The 22117-nt window shown below is 42.7% G+C and overlaps 1 protein-coding gene across 8 annotated transcripts in view; it reads right to left on the reverse strand.

The window, feature by feature from the left end:
* The window catches only part of LPP (LIM domain containing preferred translocation partner in lipoma), a 352635-nt gene that overhangs the window by 42379 nt on the left and 288139 nt on the right, over nucleotides 1-22117 (reverse strand). For all 8 annotated transcript variants that reach the window (XM_076341104.1, XM_076341110.1, XM_076341109.1 and 5 more), the window contains one exon: nucleotides 16814-16983. In XM_076341104.1, coding sequence (XP_076197219.1) covers nucleotides 16814-16983 — 170 coding nt within the window. The remainder of the gene's footprint in view (nucleotides 1-16813; nucleotides 16984-22117) is intronic.

Genomic DNA, 22117 nt, shown 5'->3' on the forward strand with positions numbered 1-22117 from the left:
ACATTTGGCAACTACAGTTTTCTTAATGGCACATTGTAATACATGCTACACCGCATTACGGCCCAGCAGACCATTGTGTCAGTACCAAGAGCATGTGTCCTGCGGTGGGAGTCTTCCGTGCAGGGCCTTCACTGTGCATTTAGGCAGAGGTGCTGCCAGCATTGCCACTACAGAAAAAGCAGCATGAAGTGGTGCTCAGGTTATGGTAGGTATGCACGGTAGAGGGAAGCCTAGCCATCTTCCCAGATCTCCCCTTGGACTTAACCTGTCATTTGACCCGACCACTTCTTCTCTCACTCTGAACGTGCTTGACAGAGAGGGCAAGAGCAGCAATTGGATCACCACAGTAGACAGAAAATTCACACAAAAAGGAGACAGAGACCTGAAGGCAGCAAGGTCCAGGGGGAGAGGCAGCACGTGCGGGTAAGAAGAAAAAAGGATGTCATGGAAATATCTCTATCTACATCTACGTCCTGAGCTCAGGTTTCCAGAGAACTGAGCTTGCTGTCCCTGCTGCTTTCAAGTGATGATGCTCGGTCCTGGTTAATATCAAGGACATCAATGAACACAGAATTAAATGGCATTCCCGATGGAAGTGCCAGCACTCTCAGTCTGCAAGCAGAACACAGGTGCCTCCCATGCTGTACGGCTGGAGAACTGCTAATGTAAGGATGAGCCTCAGGCACGGAAGAGCCAGCATGGCAGTAATTTTGTACTCCCCAGCTCCAGCCATATCCTTTAAACACCCTTCCAGTCCTCAGCTGTTTTTTTTTTTCCAGTTTCTTGAGGTTTAAGTTAGAGCAGCCCAGCAAACCCTGAGTTCACACAACCTTTCCTGCAGCTGGCATGCTGGCCAGCACACCTCAGTTTATCCTCCTAGCCCTTGCTCTGCAAGGTGTAACCTCCTCTTTGGCATCTCTGTAGTGCATACAGTGCTGAACACACTGTTCATTTGCTTTAGGACTTCATATTCAATCTGATCACTCACCACAGTTCTTTCACCTGTATATTAGCTTCCCTGTGCTCTTCCATCCTGGAGCATCATTGTCAGGAGTGAAAATTATCAACTATTTGGAGCAGGAAATGAGATGGGGAAGGAAGCCCAGAGTCAGCACCAGCCTCAGTAGTTGCAGCACTTCAATTCTAGACCGAGAGCAGCAAAACTCATGTTTTGCACAGAAACCAGTCATGGGAAATGTTATTCTGACCACAGTTTTGACTATGATGGAACTATGCAGAATGTGAGCTTGGGAAGTGTCTTGCAAAAGAAAGAAGAGCCTTTCTTCACAAACAAGCGAAGTGTTCAAGGTTCTGCTAATTCACATCCAGACTACTTCCCCCCCCCCAAAAAAAAAGAAAAACCCAAACCAAAAAAACCACACAACTGTTCCCCAGTTAGGAGAACGGATTAGCAGAGTAACAAAAGGAGGAGTTTCCAGGTCAAGAATCATTTGGAAATTATAGCCAAAACCAAATTGTTGGGGTCTGCTCTTTGTCCCAGAGAAAAGCTGTTTGCTGCTGCTTAGTACAGAGCACAGCTTCCTCTGAAACCTGGAGTCTGCACATGCCTACAGGGAATGTGAAAAAGAGGGAGAGAGAAAGAAAACAGCTCTCTGCCTCTCAGTAAAAGGGTTTTGTTCCTCTCTGGCTGACAGCATCGACCTTCGGACATGCACAAGAGGAGAGCAGAGAGCATTACTTGCTTGGGAATAGGACTGCTGTTCCCCCCTGTGAGGGCAGCTGGGTTCGCACAACTCCCTAGAAAAACAGTGAAGCATTAAGAGACACTTTTACCTTCCTGTCTTCATCAGCTGAGGAAAGAATTTCCTGTGGCTAATTACACATTTTAGCACCAAGATAGTGATTGTCCTCTAACTGCAAACATCTGCCTCCAGCCTGGGGTAGAGCCCAGCTCTGACCACAGGACCTTGGGCACTGGCATCGGGCGGCTGCAGGACGGGATGGTGGTCCCTCACCTCCTGCTCAGTGAGTGATGCAGACACACTTACAGGAACGTGAATCTTGCAGAAATGGGATCCAGCACCAGAGGTGTCAGCTGCTGACTGTACAGCCTCCTGCTACGTGCCAGCCCCATCCAGTCCTCCTCCCAGCCGCCCTCCTTGCCTGCTCAAAGCCCACACAGGAGGCCTTTGGGTCTGCTAGCTACCAGGAGGAGCTGAGCTCTTCCCTTAAGGTTGGACTCAAAGCCCACCAATCCACATATCTGTGGCAATTTTTCCACTGATGGGATATGGCTCTACCTTTTATCAGGTAATTGCTGCTTATCCAAAAGCCAGGCTCATTGGGCTCACTCTTGATCCCTTAGAAGATAACCAAACTCTTCCTAACATTGAGTAAAAGAAGACAGAGCCCTTCAAATGCATGCCCTACTCCCTCTCCTTGCTTCTTATTCCTCTGTTTATAATGTTGAAGTATGAGTTAAACCTTGACTGCTGCCACAGCCCTGAAGTCACACTGATTCCCATACAAGGGTGAGAGCAGGGATGTGACCCATCATCCACCATCTGCACAGGAGCAAACTCCCTTGCACGCAAGAAAATTTGCTTCCCCACTCCCTGTCTCACTTCATACATCAATGCTCACCTTCTCTCAACACAAAAAAGGAAGAAAGGAAACAAACATCTTCCTCCGCCAACACATACATGCATACACATGCACAAATATTTTGGAAAAATTTAAGAATCTGTAGATGGAGGGGTTATAGTGCCAGACTTTAAAAATTATTAAACATTATGTACAAAGAAAACATAATGAGCTCCTACGGGATGTAGAAAAAAAATACCCACGAATGAGGGGAAAATGGATAACCACTCCTGGGTTTGCCACTGGTGAATTATTTAATAATCACTCCCCAGCAGATGGAATATATTTATCCACCCTATTGGAGCACACTTTGCAATGTATTTACGCTGCTTTAAAATATGATTATTTATTTAAAAAATAAACAAGGTATTCACAAGGGAAAAGGTAAGTAAACACAAGCTAAAGGAGGGAAAAAAAAGCATCTTTTTAGCTTTTCAGTTAATTTTAGGGAATTTCCACTAAAATTCACATGAATCCTCCTTACTTATCTTTGACTTTAAAAACTAGAAATTGAAAACTCTGTTAACATAGCCAGTCTAGATTCCTCACACAATCAAGAGGATCACTTTATGAGATGGGGTCTATGCCTCTTACACTTTCATTAACCACATTGTCTTGGGTACCAGAACTCTGATTCAGCTCCCAGTAATATCAAAGAAAACATTCAAATCAGGATCAGTGGGAGCAGGCCCATACCTTAGACTAATTGGATTTGCAGGATCAGGTCCCTTGTCTAATCTAGAGTGACTCTATACCCATGGCCCCCAAAACAGCGCTTAGCCTTGCCATTTAATTAGCTACTTATTCTAAAACGCGAAGGGCGCCATTTAGCAAAAATTGAAAAAGCAAGAGGTACCATTTAGTACCATATAAGTGCATGAGTATACTGCCTGCTCCCAAAGTTAAAATAGCAATTGTGAGCAAAAGGCTTTGCCCACTCAACAGCAAAGTGTGCTACTGATAACTGCAGAGTGATTTGGACAAACCTGAGGGAAAGTCCACGAGAGGAAGGAATACCTTTCCCAGGCAAATGCCAAGTCATTTCAGACTGAATTCAGGCTTCCAGATTCTTCCTGTGCAAGTCTGTGTGTATGCCCAGGTATACATTGACCATGGAAGGGTGCACAGGAACTTTACTACCCAGTTGGGCACAGAAGCTTTTAGGAGCCAGAAGTCATCTGGGAGAGGAGGGGTCAAGCAACAGACCCCACAGTGTAACACAAGTTTTCATACTTTACCCATACAAAACAAAAGACAACCCCCATGCCAAAACCACTGTCCCCTCACCAAAGAAAAGACTAGTTCCTGTTGGTGAAACCTCTTCAAAGTTAGTTTTTCAATAATCCCTTGTGATTTTCTTTAAGACCAGTGAAGGTTATTTATAGATCTCAAATGTGGGAGAGTCCCATGGTGAAACCACCGTCAACGGCTGTCGGAGAAGCAACGCTTTGGAGGCGACACTTAAAACTGACTAAAGAGTAAGATCACTTAGCAGTAAGAGTTTAAGACTCGTTGTCAAGAGTGGGTAAGCAGACCAAAAAGCAGCAAGTTCCTCAGTCATTTACGTGCTTTTGAAAATGTTTCTCCAGGTCTCAAAGATAATTTATTTCTCATACCTTGTTTCCCCTCCCCAGACCAAGAAATTTTGCAACTAATATGGATCAAAATACGTATTTTGCAAAAGATATCACCTTAAAAAGTAGAGATGTGATAGACTTAAATGCAGCTGCACATGTGGATGTCAATGCTTTATCAGCTAGCTGGTTCAGTAAAAGGGCTACTCTATAAATAAACTGGTATAGTGAATGCTATACATCTTTAAAATTAAAACGAACTATTAGAATACTATTACTTAAAGAGTTCAGACTGAGGAGAGCAAATCGATATGTCCTCCTTGCTAGGAAAGGGCTCAAACATTAGCAAGTCCTTTCATGAACTGGGAATGCTGCACTTTTCAACAAGAAAGCCAAACTGACCTCTAAAATCTCAACATCCTGGTAGACTAAAAGCAAGTTCACTGCATATTATTTCTGGAAAGACAGATAACAGATTTTAAAAATTGCTTCCGCCACCACAATCTAACACATGATTACAGACACAAGTACAGATGTGCACCTCTCTGCTGGGATGCAGATGTTGCAGGCAAGGGAGCAAAACGCTCCCCTACCCCCTCCCAACAATGCAAAAATGGAAGTGTCAAACGCCTCATGTGGAGTTATGCACTCATTTATTTTAAAGACAGAAAGGATTAAATACATCTACATAAAGGAAAGAAAAAGTGTTTAAACAACAATAAAAGAAGATTTAGTGGTATTAATAAAGAACTCCCTTAAACCAGCATGTCACCATTAAAGTAATTAATAGGGCATGCAAGACACTTCAGTGGAAAGTGAGCAGTGCTCACATTAGAGCCTTTTAAGTTTTCACATGACCTCAAGACATACTACAGCATTTCTGTGCAAAAGTACCCTCTAAAACAGAGATGGGGGCATTCAAGTCTATAAAAAAAGTGATTTTAAAATTTAACTGATATGGTCTAAGTCTAAAATGCAAAGGTTAAGAGAATATTAGAAGGGCAATAATTCTATCCGATTAAACTTTTATCCGAAGTGACAATAAAATGTTAAAAATGAATTAAGGATTTTATTAACAGATGCAGAAGCTCTATAAAAGAGTTTGAAACCTAAGTAGCAGAGAGGAGAGGTTTTATGGTTTTTTTTTTTTTGTCTGGATGGAGGTGATATTGCTATAAAACTTTAATCTTATTGCCATGCCACAGTGAAAGTAAACCTGTCAGAGGTAATAGAGGAAATCAGGACTGCTTTCTCTTCCTTCTCTATGTTGCAAGGGCCTCTTTCCAGCATATAAGTAAGAATATGTACATTCTATGTATAGCATTGATACTATAGGTAACAGACACACGTAGACAGGTTATGTGCTGGTGATTCACCTGGACTTCTGCTGGTTGCAATAGTCCCAAGGTGGTAAGTACAGGCAAGTTATACGGACCATTCCAAATGAGTACTGAGCAAAAAATTGGTGCTACGCCACCAGGGGCTCTTCAGAACATTTCAGCCTTTCCAAAATGGAATTAACTATTTCAAGACTGTTTCAGATATTTTAGTTGTTTATTGGTACCTTTGTGTAATAAGAGGATCACACCAATTTCTGAGCCCTTGAACAAATGCATTTCACTACCTTAGAGTGATGAAGTTTAAGCAAGCCATAAATCTATGGAACAGGATAAAATACAAGACTTTTGTGGAAATTATTACTAAAAGCAGGGCATATATTAGAGCAGAGCTCAGCCCCATTAGGGCGGTTTAGGCTCAGTAGCATTTGCCAGCCATGATTTAGGCCATCACTAGTTTTTCCTTCTGCCTTGCTGCCGCTAAATTCTGGCAACTTGGTTGCCTTGGTGATGGCTGCAGTGTCTGTGGCAGATGCACTGGAAGACATCTTGCAAAGCGGTTTGGCTTTTCCAGGAACTCTTGAGCCTTTTGCATATTGGCAAGAGTGCCACGGTGGCTATTCCACCACCCTCCGACCCACCAATGCCAGCAGCGGGCACAACCTGGCCCCCAACCTGCCCTTGTCCCACACTGCATCCTCCATGCAAGGACCCAGGGCTCAACCTCTCTTGCTCCCTGCAAAGCCCCATTGTATGCTACACCTGCCCCTACTTGCTGCTGAGGAGCGAGCCCAGAAGGCAGTTTCAGGGATGCCCATACCCTTCTTTTGCCCTACACTACCCACGAGAAAAGTACAGCTCCTAAGAGGAGCAACCAACTGTAAATTGCCAGGGAGACTAGGATGTCAAACAAATATTTTTCTTTTCACAACAGAACATAAATATTTGGCAGCACATTTCATTTAAAAAGTCTAAAAGTTACTCAAATAGAGTGGAGAACATTGCTATGATGTTCATTTGCTTCCTAAAATATGACCAGTCACAGATGGCTTGCTGTAGGAAATATTAAATACATTTTTAAAAGTGTTGTCTGGCTTTAACACAGATTGCATTTACACAGATACCTCTGTTGGTGGAACGCCAAGATGGTGTATTGGTTCAAACACGTCCTTAAACAAAAAACTACATTGTCAGGAGCTAATGGAATATTCATACTTAAAATCTCAATCCCTGATAAACATCTAAAAGTTAATTTACCTTTCAACACTGTTTCCCTCCCCCTCCTCCCCCCTTGCTATATTTCCCTTCACAAGCAAGGGAAAATATCCAGGTTTGGTCAGTAGCAACTTTTACGTTTTGGGCACCATAACCATTATTAGTTTAGATTTTCAGAGTAGTTTGAAAAAATACCTACATAAAGAGCATTAGGTAACATGAGAATCTGAAAACAACAGAAGGCCGCTTCGCGTTAGAGTCAAACAGCAAGGATGTAAATACAATGAGCTGTAGCATTAAACTATCACGTTAGCAGATTAACTTCAGCAAGACAATAAAAATCAAAACAATACAAAGATCTTCTCCAATCCCCAGTGTCTGCAGGAGCACATTCCTACAGTGCCTGAAGAAGCCTATCAAATCCTTGCTTTATATCTGAAACCAAAGATGTTACAAGGGTTCTCAGTTTGATTTTCTTCCTCCATGAAGCTCCGTTTTTGACAACAGCGAGAGCCTTTGGAGACATGGGCATGTAGCATAAAGACTGCCACCAGTTTCCTATTCCCTGCACTTACTGCGCTGCCTCAGAGAGCTGGGCGGCAAGTCTGTTCAGAGGGTTACAGCATCAGGTTGGTGTGAAAAACCCCCATGGTGATTCTACATCAAACGTTTGTCAGGAAACAGCAGCCAGGGAAAAGCAGGGGCAATGCTGTGCAGATCTCATCACTCATATTAAGCCATCCAGACGCCCCACCAGCTCCATGCTTGCTGATGCACATGGTGCCATTGCTACCTCGCCTCATACGGATGGTCCTCACAGGGATCGGCACAGACACAGGGACCGCAGGTCTCACTGGCCACATTAACCAACAAGCTCTCTGCTCCTCTGAAAGCTGCTACCTACCAGAGAACAATAATCTCTTGTCCCCAGCAAATGCTACAGCACCAGAGTTGAGCTAAAATCTGGTCTTCCTTCTGCCCAAAATACCCCAGTGGATGATTTACCTCTTCTGTCAATATTGTACTTGGCCCACAGCTTTATAATCAATGCAGCTGAGAAAAAACAACATACTTGCAATTTGCTTTGACCCTCCATGAGCACCAAACACTCACCATACTCTTAGAATCAATAAACTTTTTCTCCTGTCATTATTCATGCTTGTTGCGCTTTCCCTAAACTGGCATGATTTTGTTTTTTCTAACCAGAAATCTACCAAGCCCACTGGGGTTTGTGTGTGTGTGTGCAATGGCAAGTTAAACAGTTTTCCTCTACTGCAAACAAACACTGCAAGCAGGCAAACAGATGTCCTGGAGTGAAGAAACAGAGGCAGGACGCTAGAGGGAGGATCGACTCACAGACTGAGCTTTTGCCAGAGCAAATTCCTTGGAGTGTGGCTTCACCAAAGAGATGGCAGAAGTGGCACGCTGCAAAAGCCCGCTCACCTCCCTGGCACTCAGGCTTGCAAATCGCTGTCTGGATCGAAGTAAGAGAGCATCTGGAATCAGAGAACGAGCGAGACAAGACTTTCTGTTCTCTGCAAGGCTTCTAAGGTGAAATCATTCCTGCTAAATCCAAACACACCCCTTCCAGGACAGATTCAGCTCTGTTACTGGCAGGTGTCACAGCCTGGCTGCAAGGCCTATGCTTTACCGGCAGTTCTGCTAGCATAGGATCAGCGGTGCAAAATAATCAAAAGGGTTTGCTAAAAACATTAACCCTGTATTTACTTCAGGGAGTTCTGATTTTTTTATCTCTGGACAGTGTGCAGCACTTTGACATCACTGCATTAGGAAGGACAGAGCAAACTCAATAAAACATGGATCTGATGGAAATACACGCCTAAATTACAGGCCCTATTTCAAATAAATCACAGCCTTTCCAAAATAATTGTCTTCAGCAGTTTGAATTGACAAATATCTATGCAGGGCTACAAGCAAGCAGTAGGACTTCATGGAAAGGAACACTGTCATGGTATCTCCCACCCTCCTGGGTTTTCCAAGAGCCCTCACTCAGCTTTCAGCTTCTCATTCATATCCATGCCCAGTCCCTAAACAGCAGTGGTTTGAGGAGGGGAAGAAAAGAAAGGTAGCTCCTTCACTTGAAGATCTTTGCAGGCTGAACTGCAGCTAGGCAGAACATTGGGATGTGGAAAACCTGAGCTGTACACTGCAGGCCGTGTTTGCGGTCCTGGACAGATCACTCTAGCTCAGAACTGGAGGAAGCAGGGCTAGGAAAGACCCCTGGGTCTGCCCTTGCCTAGAGAAGGCTTGACTAGATCTTAACTGTTCTTTACAGATGTTTGCCCCACCTGTCCTTGAAGGCATCCAGCAATGAAGATCCATGCCCTAAACAAACTGCATTTGATCTTCTTGGGGTCAGTTCTCCATCTGCAATATGGAGGCAATGCCACTGCCTTTCCCCCCCACTTGCTGCTGTTTACCAGGAAGGTTTTTAGAGGCAGAGGCTATCACCTGTCATTCACCGACACACCACAATGAGAGTTTATTACAGTGGGATCTCTAGATACTACTCAGGTAGCAAAGGGTGAAAGCAGCAAATAGCTTGCTGAGAAGGTGAAGTACAATTGAAAGAAAAGCAGAGATGAATGCTACGAACACTGGATGTGGCTTGCCATCTAATACCCATCTACACTTGACCGCAAATGAGGAAGACTTTCCCACTACTACAAAGACGCTGGTGCATAAGACTTTATTCTTTCCTTATAAGCTGTTTCTGCTAGCTTTCAAAGGCAGACAAGAGTTGGGCTACCTTCTAAAGGGAAATCTGAACACACAACTTAAGTCATTGCTAAATGACTTCACCATCCCCTCTAATATAGTATGATCCATACGCAGATGTATAGCCAGAAGCCATAAAATCCCACTGGTCCTGCAGAAAGGGAGACTATTTTCTTTGTAAGAATATACAGTTGGTCAGTGAAATTCACCCTGTGAGGCGAGAAATTCACTGAATGGCAGCAGCTGGTCCTTCACAATATCATCTTATTTCAGTTACACTAAGAACTCCCTCCACAAAGTTTCCCATGGTATAGTTTTTCTAGATTATACATGTCAAATCAGTGCTTAGTTCATATAATCAAATATGAAAAATGCCTCTAATTATAAAAGCACAAGACAGAGACAAGAAGGCAATTCAAGTTGTTATGTCTGCCAACACATGCAGGAGGAAAGGTCTGGATTCTACCAAGCCATCACAAAAGTCTCAAGCAAGCCCAGGTGTGGAGGAAGAGTCTTCACGTAATAAGGACACATTCTTAAAGATGGACCATGGAGAGGAGCAGGAAATGATCCATACATCCCTAGCAAAACTTTGAGCTACCAAGACATCACTGAACTAGTTAGTCAGCACTTTATGCTCAATCTTCCAACACAGATGTATCTATTAAGATGCTGTCCAGCACTACAGTGACTTTTCCAAAAATATCCCCCTCATAACACTGCTATCATTGGTTGCATCAAGTTGCTTTACCTCCAGAATCCGTGGCTGGTCTTCCTCTAAAGCCACATTCCGCTCAGCTTTCTGGAAAGTCAATTATACCAAGCTGTGGCCTGATCCTCTCACTATCTACTTCAACATCAATCAGCTGCATTCGCAGGTCAACACCATGAAGGCAAACAGCAACTGTAGGCTGAAAATAGGGTGCACTACACCTTTAATCCCATCAAGTGATTTGGACCAGTTAGCCAAGCATATCCTGCTGCACTGAGAAAAGGATAATTTCATCCTCTAAGCAACCCTCAGCAGACAAGTGTGTGGTCTCACTCAGAATCCTCCACCAAGGTGAGCCCAGTGCAACTCTTGGCAGGGCTCATGCTCTCATGTCTTCTAAGAGCATGAGGAATTTTTCCTCTTACAGCCTTGGTTTGTAGACTTTTGTCCTGTCCTCGTTGGACAGTGAGATGAATTGGCCCCATCCTCTTTGATACGAGCCTCTGAGTCTCCACAGAGGAGTTCCTCTCATGGTATGCTTTCTCCCCTTTCTTTATAACTCCAGTTTAGAAAGGAGGTTATTGACCCCTGCCCCCTCTCCCCCCGCAAAGGAACCTTTTCCTCCTGTCTAGTGACAAAATAAGAGGCATGACCCACCCCCTATAACAGCTGGTAGGCCACTGAAAAAATAGATGCAGGCTTCAAAGGGTCAGCTAAGTTCAGCATCCATCCCAGTTCTGACAGAAGCTGCTTCACTGACATTCTCTCACACACACGCTTTTGTACCTCCTAGACTTGGACTCCTGGAAGCTCCAGATGCAGCTTATGCAATAGCACCTCATCCTCCTCTGTTTTATGCCCTGATTGCACAAGACCATTTACCACTCAAAGTAGTAGCGCTGAGCTTATGGCCGCCACTCCCCCCCCAGCTTCCATCTGTATTTTTTATATCAACTGTTGCTGGGTGGTATTAATAGAAAGGGCTGTTACACTCTTAAGGGATTTATTCATTTTTCAGTCTTACGAATGATCAGTTTACCAGGAATGACAGTCTTCCCTTGCCATGATTTTTTTTTCCAAAGAAGTTACCAATCGGGCCTAGACTAGCAAAATTATCAAAGTTAATAATCAAGAGGATTAAAACATGCCTGTAAGCAAACCAAAACTCTGGACCTGTTTTGTCTGCTATGCCCATGGACCTCTTCTGTTGTGGGTAAGAAATATCCAGGGCAGGAGCCCGCTGCCGCCTGGTGCGGCCAAGCTGCATCTCTCTGCTACGGCAGCCGAGACTTAATGCTTTTAGATCCACGGGTCACAGGTTCAGCTCCCTGCTGCTGATGACTCACACAGGAGCACCGAACTAAAACTAGCAACACCAGCGTTTTTCTAGGAGAGGACTGAAGAAGAGCATTGATCTCAATGAAATATTTTGAGGGCAGAAAAATTCCACCACGTAAAGAGGGCGTGACTTCTCTTTAGTTTATTTTATATTTTTGTTCCAGTTGTCATTTTGAATTCAAACTCTTTGGAAAGCAGGCATAATAGTCTTAATGATCCCATTGAGCAGTTTAAATTCAAATTGTGGAGCACTCGCAATACCATGCTGGCAGCACTTTCCATAAATTACTCTCAAATTCAATACGTTGCTTGATAAAAACAAGAATAAAGGGCTTTTTACTTTAAAAAGAAGAAAACTTGTATCATAAAAAAAATCTTTAAATTATAGTTTCTCTTTTCTGGTCCAATTTAAATTGTTACATGGTTGCTAAATTAGTGCTGTAATCTCCGCTTACAAATTGCAGAATTATTTTTAAGAATAGATGTAATTTTACTGCAGGGATCAACCTTACACTTTAAACCGTATGTGCTGGAGGTAGCTGCTCTTGCACAGCTTTCAAACAACCACACTCACATGTGCACACACGGTGAGGTTTACAATACCAGTCACGCTGAAGCCGATAGCAGTTTTACCAGAGATTTCAATGAGCACAAACTGAGTTAACACTGACATTTCAGAATGATCTGCAAATTTAAGCTTTCCCAGGATGCTCCGTGGCACCAGTGGCTCTAGTCGTACCATTTCCTAAAACATCAGCATTTCTTTTGTGTTCTGGTCTGAGCTATCTTCTCCTACTGAACTACAGCTTTTGATAGGCCAGAAAATTAGAAGCTAGTAAGAGAGAGAAACCTTGAAGATATGGTTGTGTTTTTTTTCCTCACAAAACAAATAATCGGGGGAAAAAAAGCGGAGCACTACAATCCCGAGTTTAAAGCTGGGGAACAGCAGTGATCAGGGCATGACTTCATGCACAATTCTTCCCCCGTTCAAGCACTTCCACAGCTTTAGTACTATGGAAAGATGAACCTCACCCTGCAAAATCCAAAGGGGTCTTTGGGGTAGGGTTTAAGGTCATGTCCTTAATATCTTGCAGTGCAAAGCAGAACAGGAAACGTCAATTCCTGGATATCCATAGGGTACTGCGGAGCATACCCACCATCTTCCCCGACTCTAGCTAGAGAGACAGACATGAGACAGTTTCTTACCTCTCCTTCAATTCCTCATCATTTCTAGCCTACCACTTCTCTGAACTCTTTCATCTGACCCTGGCTATTTCTGCTTTGCTTGGTTAGTTATTTCTGCTTTCTCATCCCCTTCCCCATCACACCATGGTCCTTCCCTTAGCGCCCAATGGTGGGTCACATCAGCTTGGACACAACAGAAGAAACGCTCAGGGGCCAGGAGCATCTGCAAGATCTTGCTGCTTTCTGTGCTAACTGCAGGTGCTCAGCACCTCTCAGCCCTCAGCCTCAGCGAGTTTATCTCCAACTGCCAACCACCAGACTGCCAGGAAAGGGAGTAAAGAATGGAGGAAAATTTCTACGTCCCAGAGAAAGTCATCAGGACATCAAAGAACATCCCATTCACAAAACAGCAGCATCACTCTTGCCAAACCGGTGTGTCTGGTTAACCTTGCGTTCAGTCCTTATGATAATATGGCATTTGGAAAGCAGACAGCTGGCACTGCTCTAACATGTTGCTCTTCAATCTTTTATAACAATGGTTCCACTGATACTACTCTTAACCTTTTCTCTGCACTGAGCCCAAGTGCTAAAATCTCTTCCACTACTTAGAGGAAGCAAACCAAATGTTTTTTTGTCAGTAATTTGCCCTGTAAGGGAGGGGAGAAGTATACTGATAACATACTGCAGACACAGCATTCATCACATGTACAGCAATACGCTGGTTACACTGGAAACCCTATCGTGATATTTCAGATGTTACTTGACTGTCGTAATGACTAGGAGACATCTGTCTCCTATTTACACTTTATTTTTTACAGTTGCTTTTAGTTCAGCAGAAGTGTCTTAATGGAGAAGACTGGTACTCTTTTATAAATAACATTAATAATGAAAGAATCCTTGGATGCAAAGCAAAACCAGCACACACATTGGTAACAGAACTCTCTGCAATCGTAAGATGTAACAGGAAATGATAGTGACTGGCTTTTGGGTGGGGGGATTTTTGTGTGAAAGAAATTAACTCCGGTACTCAAATTTCCATTAGGAAAAATATTTTTTTAAACAGGTGATTGATCTCCTTACATGTTAATTCAGACTTTTGGGGAATTTCATCTTAACTGGGTCAGTGATAAATAAAACCAGAAACAAAAACAAAAAAACAGCCCTTCTGCAGGCTATTTAGGCTTGGTATTGACTAACAAGTAATTAAATACAGCTCTTCACAGTAATCTTAATTATGGCTTCACTCCACCACAACTAAGAAAAGTCACATAATAAACTGAGAAGATTAGCCAATTCTAACTGTTGAAAAATGTGTATTTTTATTTTTGCGCATAGTTTTTATGGACTACAGCCACAAGTCACACAAGGGAATTATTAAAAAAATCAAAGAATTAATGAATTTATATATCACAACCAGGCAAATATTACAGCTAATTTTCTTTATATAAACGAAGCAGCTTGGCCTAATGGCTTGCATAATAGGTCAAGAGTTTTGGACTTGGGGAAATGGGGATGTGTGCTAGAAATCAGTGTGAATTAGGTAGACCAGTAAACAAGCTTCATTGAATTATTCAAATTTATACCAGCTGAGAATCCTGTTTTCTCTGCTGGCCACAGCCATGGATTAGCTGTGCAATCTTAGCCTAGTCACACAGGCTCCACCTTTCATGGGAATTCAGGTCCACAGGAATCTGAGTCTGGGTTCTTCAGTCCCATTGATTTCCTACAGAACTAGGGCTCCAAGTGTCTGAGTTATTTTCTGATAATGGGACTTGGGAAAGCTCCAAAAAAAAAAATCAGAGGCCACAATTCAGCAAAATCCTTAAGCACAGGCTAGATTTTAGGCAGGTCATTAACTCTCATTGACTTCAGTATGACCACATCACACATCTGAAGGCAAAAACATTCAGATTGTGCCTCAGCAATTTAAGGGCCCCCAATCCATTTGCAAGAACAACTTATAAGCCTAGCTCAGGCTCTCAGTGTACTTCGGCACTCATCATCCTACTGAAGCCAATGCAGACCTCATTTCATTGAAAAAAAATCAATGAGACATACGCTCTACAACACAAATTCCTCAGGCCTAAAGCCAATAGCATGGCAGGTGCCTAGATCCCTTGTAAATCTGGCTTTCGGCACAGCAGAGTCCTGAGCTTTCTGAAGGGTATCGAGACTTAGGCTTCCAATACTTCTTTCTTCCACATTTAGGAGTTTAATGTGTGTTTGGGTGTTTTGGTTTGTTTTTTTTTTTTTCCTTTGCTGCATCAGATTGCCAGATTCCTGCTTTCCATTTCCCACTTGTGGTACCAGCTGTCCAGCTACACATACGTAGCCCCACCAGCATCGCCATCCTTTCTCCTGCATGTGCAGCAGCAGATGGATCCAGACGTGTTTTGGGTTAAGTCCATAACCAGGTTTTTGTGGACTGCATGGATAAACATTTAAAGGCCCCTTCTGGTTATATAAAAGAAAGCTATTAAACGTTTACTCTTTCCTCTGTACTCAGCTGCAAAGCCGTATCACAGAACGTACAAACACAGATGCAACCAGGCAATTATCATTCCTTTATCCCTTAAATAGATAGATAAATTTGAAAGAAAACGAGGAACAGAATCCTTCTCCCTTTCCTTTTTTATCCTTTTATCTCCCAATGTAGGAAGTTTACTGAACCCTTGCCAACAATTCACTCAGGCTAATGAAGTGTATAAGTAATGGGATTAAATAATCTTAAACCATTACTACAGTGGCTAATGCAGATGTTTTCCCAAACTAAAGCAGATGAGTGGTGAAGAATGCGTGCTTGATTTAAAAAAAGAGGAAAAGAAAGTATCAATCTTCAAGCAGATGAAGTCAATTCCAGCCTGAAGTCAATGAAATGTTTAATTCCAGTTACATAAAGTTGCTCCAATCATATTATGAATATACCTTCCTAAAGTCTGCAGCGCTTTGCACATGGTCAAACTTGCCACAAAATTAACCTTAAATTTTTTATGGTACAATCATTTTAGTGCAAACAAAAATGGAAACTGTTTAAAACATACATATTCCATCAAAAGTTCATTTAGTTTTTAAAAGCCAATTAACAAGACCCATATATCACTGCCATTGTAAATAAGACAGAATCCTCCCTTTTTATATTCAATATTTCAGCAATAATCCCACTGCAAAGGCTCTGCAGAAACAGAAGGAATAATGGGATATTAGTGGCACTTTCAGAAATACATATTATCGCTTTAATTATTATTGGAATGCCAGAAATGTCAAGAAAAGCATCAATTTTTACTTTCAGAAGTGCAAATCTAATTCTGGAAGGGTCTCAGGTCCAGCGTTTATAAAAAGAACTCTGAATTGGAGGTTTAGAGAAAGACCTATCAACGCTTTAAGAACGTTTTGGTGCTTTTACTATTCTAAATTACAAGGATTATCCCTATATACTGTATGCTAAGGTCACAGCAAGGTGACGCCTCAGGCATGTTATGTGATGTTTCTTTAATTTGCAACTGTGCAACTGGTTCCAACTAGCTCTTATGGGAGCCTCTTAAAAGGTGCAGCTCCCCAGAGCAACTGTTAATTGTTTGCCTTAAGAGCTTGTTGGAAGCATGAAATGAAGTTTTAGGTTAAGGTAAGCTTCAAAAGATATCCAATCCAAAGACCCTTAGTTCAGTAGAAGGACTTCTATCAAGCAATGCAAAGGTCTTGATTTTAGGAGTTTTAGTGCTATCTTGCATCCCACCTCCTTAATCTTAGTAGGCACCACAGTCTGTAAGCATTTTGGTAACGTTTCTCAACACAGAAAGCTTCTGAGAGCAACACTACCTCTTAAAAATCACTGCATAGTCTGCTCCTTACAGAGCTGAAATAATCACAAAATGCACCTCTTTCCCCTGCTTTGGCCACTTCACTTCAGAGATAGGTTAGACCAGGAAATGAAATTCACCCAGGAAGCTGAAAAGATCAGAGTTCTGAAGACCATGGAAAAACTGGTGCCCACAGTACTGCCATGGGATCGTCAGGTTTTAACTGTAAGGCAACTGTACAGCAATGAAAGAAATCAATGTTTCCAATGTCTATGCATTACAATCAGGGTGCAAATAAGAATGGGTACTTACAATATAGCAGGGTTCACAGTAGGCTTTCTTCTCCACTGCGTAGAAAGGCTGTCCCCTCAGCTTGTTGTTGCACATCATGCAGGTGAAGCACTCCACATGGAAGACCTGGTCCATGGCCGTGCAGCCAGTGCCTTCCCCAACAACATTCTCCCCACAGCGGGCACAGCGGCCTGTCACCAAAGGGAAAGGACATAAGTCAAAGCAAGCTCCTGGTCTCAACTGCAGAGAAGGTCCTCATGCATGCCTGTACTGCATAGCAAGTAAGGGGGACACAGCAGCTCAGTCAACAGAAGAGCAATTTGTGCCACTACTGGCAAAGATCTAGTGCCACTGGAAGGCACTCTGGTGCTGGCCCATCTGAAAAGATGTAGAAAGGCTTGAAACTGGCTCCCAAGACTGCACTGATACCAATTCTACTGCTGCTAGCCAGTGATTATCATAAGGAGTCTAAGCCCCAGATGCAAACCATTCAACTATCATCTAGCCCAGCTATATAGTCATCCTCAGCTCCTCAGTTAGATGGGATAAACCTGTGCCTAAAGCCTTGCCTCCACATGAAAGGATTTTGTGGTAGGATGCCTCATAAAGCTGCCTGGTGGCAGTGCAATTGTTACCATTTAAAGAGTAGTTTTTGCTTGTACAGCTTAAACCAATTCTCTCAATGGAGCCAATTATACTGGCAAAAGGATTTAACTTTTTACGCTTTTGCCAGTATAGCAGTATCAATCCTCACGCTCTTGCTAACATGCTGATGCTGAGCTAGTTGATATTTTAAATAAAAAGTAATAGCTAAAGACTGAGTGATTACAAAGAGTGCAATATCATCTCTTACATGGAAAAATGACTTTTTTTCTGTTTGAAGATTAATATGGATTAAGATATTGTGTCTATTTAAAGCACAGAAACTATTCCTCAAGAAACTGATGTGTGGATACTTTACTCTTACCATACTTCAAGAAAGGTGTATCAGAAGCTGCTAGTAAGGACTCTAAGTAAAGACAAGCCCTGAGAGCTCTGGCTGTTTCTGAAAAAGGTCCCTAATGCCACATATAAATACATAACACACAAAAAATCTGTACACACACACACACACATGTACAAAAGGCTTGCTGCCTTGTTCAGATTGTTGTTGAAAATGTTATGTAGCAGGTAGATTTAAAGTGAAGACAGGATTTCAGAGAGAGAGAAAGAGGGTTTCTTAGATCATGGGAAAGACATTTTCCTAGTGAAGATTATGGTGCAGAGATGATGGAAGAGGGTGGGTGGAAGGCACACCTTTGCAATTTCCCTCTGCCATTCGAGTTCTAGACTATCCCATGCAGGTCTGATGTCCTTACCCAGCAATCAGTGTTGAAAATAATTCATGCACAGAGTCATGGAAGGTATTTAGGACAACCTCAGCCACCCTACGCAGGAGAGCCCCACTGAAGGCAACAGAGCAACTATGGTCTGGGGCTTTGTCCCACTCAAAATGGTATTCTCCAGTTTGAGAATAACTGTGGTGTCCCCAGTCTTGGGACCCTGCACTTCTCCTTCAAGGTTCTGTGGGTGGAGTGGTGTGGTTGCTGACGGTTGGAAGGAGAGAAAGGGAAGCGAGAGCTGAGGTGCAAGCAGGAAGGCAGACTGACTTCAGAACAGAATTACTTATAAATGTGTATACAAATAATATGTCCCTAATAATAATTAAATAATCCAGCAACGATATGATGTTCTCTCATACCACGGTCTGTGTTTATTGGCCTTTTCAAACAAATACTGCAAAACTTCCTAAAACGACTTGGACATGCCTTGTCATCCCAACAGCAGGGCTGCTGTCCTTGCGCAGTGCAACATCAATGTCCCCACACTCATGACCTCTTCCCTGCCTGTCCCAGACTCCAATAGGCTACATCCAGGGAACAAAGCATGTAAGCTACTTTTGGATCCCTCAGGATGCGGCAGGATGATATATATACACATTTGAGATATATTAGGAAAGCTTGGAAAAGAACCCAGTTTATTCTGATTTGCTACAACGGCATAACCATAGTTGGCATTATACAGGACAGACAGTTCCTGACTCAAACAGCTCCCAGTCTGAGCAATGTGGCGAGAGAAGTCACCAGATAAATCCAGACAAGCCTGGAACCCCCCCAAAAAGGAATTAATAATGTTGTTTTTACACTTAACTTTCTCTAGCATTTGTTATTAGCATTTTGATTGACAGTGTTGTGCTTTAATCACTCCACTGTAACGCTTCTTGTGAGGACTCCTTTTTTACAAGCAGAGAAGGAATGCAGGGTTCCCAGCATGGCGGTGAGGCTACAGAGCACGGGGGAAGAATGGAAAAAACCATGAGGACTAGGAAGAAGAAAAAAAAAAATTCCCACTGGAGAGAAACACGGCTGCAGTACTGCTCTGGGAAGGAGGCAGAAGAAACCTACTGTATACACCACAGGATTTGCACGTACAACAGGAGAGCAGTGCTTGGTCCTGTGTGCGGACAAGACCGAGCGTGCTCCAGAGCCTTCTCCAAACTGCTCGTGTAGCTGGGCTGTAATAAGAAGAGACGTCTGGGGAGCAGTTAATATCTCTCTATATAAAACATGAAATTGAAAGCCATTAGTGTATTACTTTACACAGTGTTTTTCCAGAGGGAATATTCTGCTGAAGAATTTATTTTCCCTGGTGTGCCGTTCTGTGATGATCTGGTATTATTTTTATGAGGCATTTGGACATGGAATAATGTAGTGTCTATGCAAACACCTCTCAGCTTTCTTTGTTAACATCTGAGTAGAACATGTGGGAATCTTTTCTTCCCCTCCTCCTCTTCTCACATTCATAATTTAGCCAGCTCTTGTATACTTCAACATTTATCTTCCTCTTTGACCCAGGCATCTCTCCATTTGCTGGAGAAGCTGTCTATATGTAGACCATACTTCTGGCTGTACTTCCTGTGTCAGGAGACCTGGGTCTGTTACCTAACTCAAATATATACTCTTGTAATCTCTGGCAGATCACTCGGTGCCTTTGTACCTCCATCCTCTTTTTGAGCAAAGGGCATAAAGATATCTTCTCTGCCTCCCAAAGGTGCCCTGAGGCTACATTCCTGCACGGCTCCGAGGCATTCCCCAACTACACTGCTGGTGGCCAGGTACAAACCAAAAAGCAGCACAACAGAAGTCTTGGCCAACTTCTCCCCTTGAAGTTGGTATTTCCTTAGGCTTTCCTTCCTCTTTCTGGGTTTTTCCACAGAAGATTCCCATTCAGGCAGCGACATACTTAACCCATTTACATTTATGAGAAGTCCAGCTTCTGCTATTATATACACAGACAGAAATGCTCCTGTAAACTCTCGAACATGAAAGCTTAAAGAAAGCTTCCTTTTTCATAAGTTTATATGCAAATTGTAATACTGTGGCCTGGAGCAAACCATGTTTTTCATGAGGCATGGCCATTCCAGTGAGAATCAAAACACAAGCTCTGTGCCTAGCACCACCCCCAACTGACTCACTCTCCCGAAGGGTAAAAGCAAGTAAGCCAAAATATTCAAATTTGGGAGCTTACAGTTAGGTGACTCGATCCACGTAAAGGCATGCAGGCAAATACACAACCGATCTGGCTTGCAGTCATGTGGCCGTTAGAGGCTGCACCTTCTGCAGACTTTGGTACAACCTGGGAACTCGCAAGACTTGCGTAAAACCAGGTCTCTTTGCCCGACTCCTGCACCTCGCTCAAATTTGGTTGAAAATGCCTATTAGTTTCCCGGGTTATTGGTGAGGGAGGAACTAACAAACAGACAGGCACATGCACACAGGCAGTGCGATTGCACAAGCCTCATTTCCTTAGAAAACCAGAAAAACCCCACTAAAAACAATGTCTCTATCATTATGTCTGATAAAAACGAATCAAAGGTCTGCTTTTCCTGTGTGCCAATTACCAACGGCAAAGGTATTTGTGTTCGGATTCACCACAGTTAAGTGCCCACACATGTTCCCCATTTTAATATTTTCACACTGGTTGAAATAACCCAGTCCGTTGTGTGCAGAATACCCATGAGTGAATACAGAACAAGTTGCACTGCTTATTGGGAAAGAAGTAGCAAAGGCAAAGCTTGCAAGACTCAAGAACAAACAGATTGCACAAAAAAGATTACACAAATAATCTAAGAGAAAAATAGCAGGCAGCGTATTACAGTAGAAACATAGAACAACGTGACCCATTTGCTTCCCACAGAGACAAACAGCACTTAAAAGGCAGCTTAAAGACAAAGGACAAAATTAGTACTAAACTGCATGAAGATGAAACTATGCCATTTCAACATTCTTCTTTTGCCCCTTCAGCCCTTTTTAGGTCCTTTTTCAAGATCATTTCAGCAAAACTAGAAGGTGATACGTTGGCAGCAAGCCTGGGAGACTGGAGTCCTCTATTTTTGCATGAAAGAGGTTCATGACTTTGGCCGTGACCTTCCTTCAGCCTAGCCTGGCTGCCACATGTTGGTCTTACCTTGGGGGGACATACAGAGGTGCCCACAGAGGCTTCCCTGCTGAAACTGCTGGAAATGCCATCATTACTGAGTTGGATCACAGGGAAACACTTCAGCAGCTGAAAGGAAACATCAGCTACTACACTTTATTCTGAAACCTCCTCATTTACTGTATTCTGTTGTATAAAAAATTTGAAATATTGAGAATCTGAAGGAAGAGGGGGAAGGGAGGAGAGGAGCTCATATTGCACATGATGCCACGTTCTAACTTCTCATTATTTTATTACTATTATTTCATGTTTTTTGCTTATACCACCACAGATCCTGGCTGCTCAGACTGTGGAACAGCCCCATTGTGCTGGGTATTGGACAAACACAGAATACAAAGAAGGGCCCAACTGAAGGAATTTACAATCTAATACAAGTAATAACAACCGGGTATAGATAGGAAATACAAAGAAGCAATCAGACAAAACCAGTCAGCAAGGAAAATTGTGGTCCCGGCACTCTAAATGTTTTACTATTGACAAGGAGTCTGTAGACAGCCCAGCAAAGGAAAAGGTTAAAGAAGAATTTGAAAGAGGATCCGGAGGGAGTTTGAGGGAAGTTTAATGGGATGCTTCTGAGGAAAGGACAAAGACAGCACAAAAGGGTATGTAAGTGCTTGAAGACTGAACACAGACACCTGCAGACGGGAAGGATGAGTTGATACGTCACTGGAAAATACTAGAAGAAAAAAGGGTGGGAATAGGTCATTACAGGCCATGCAAGTAAAGACAAGAAGCTTCTGTTTGATATGATGCAGAAATGAAACCAGAGAAAAGATTAAGAGGCAGGAA

This window comes from Aptenodytes patagonicus, chromosome 6, assembly GCF_965638725.1.
Source record: "Aptenodytes patagonicus chromosome 6, bAptPat1.pri.cur, whole genome shotgun sequence".
Lineage (NCBI taxonomy): Eukaryota > Metazoa > Chordata > Aves > Sphenisciformes > Spheniscidae > Aptenodytes > Aptenodytes patagonicus.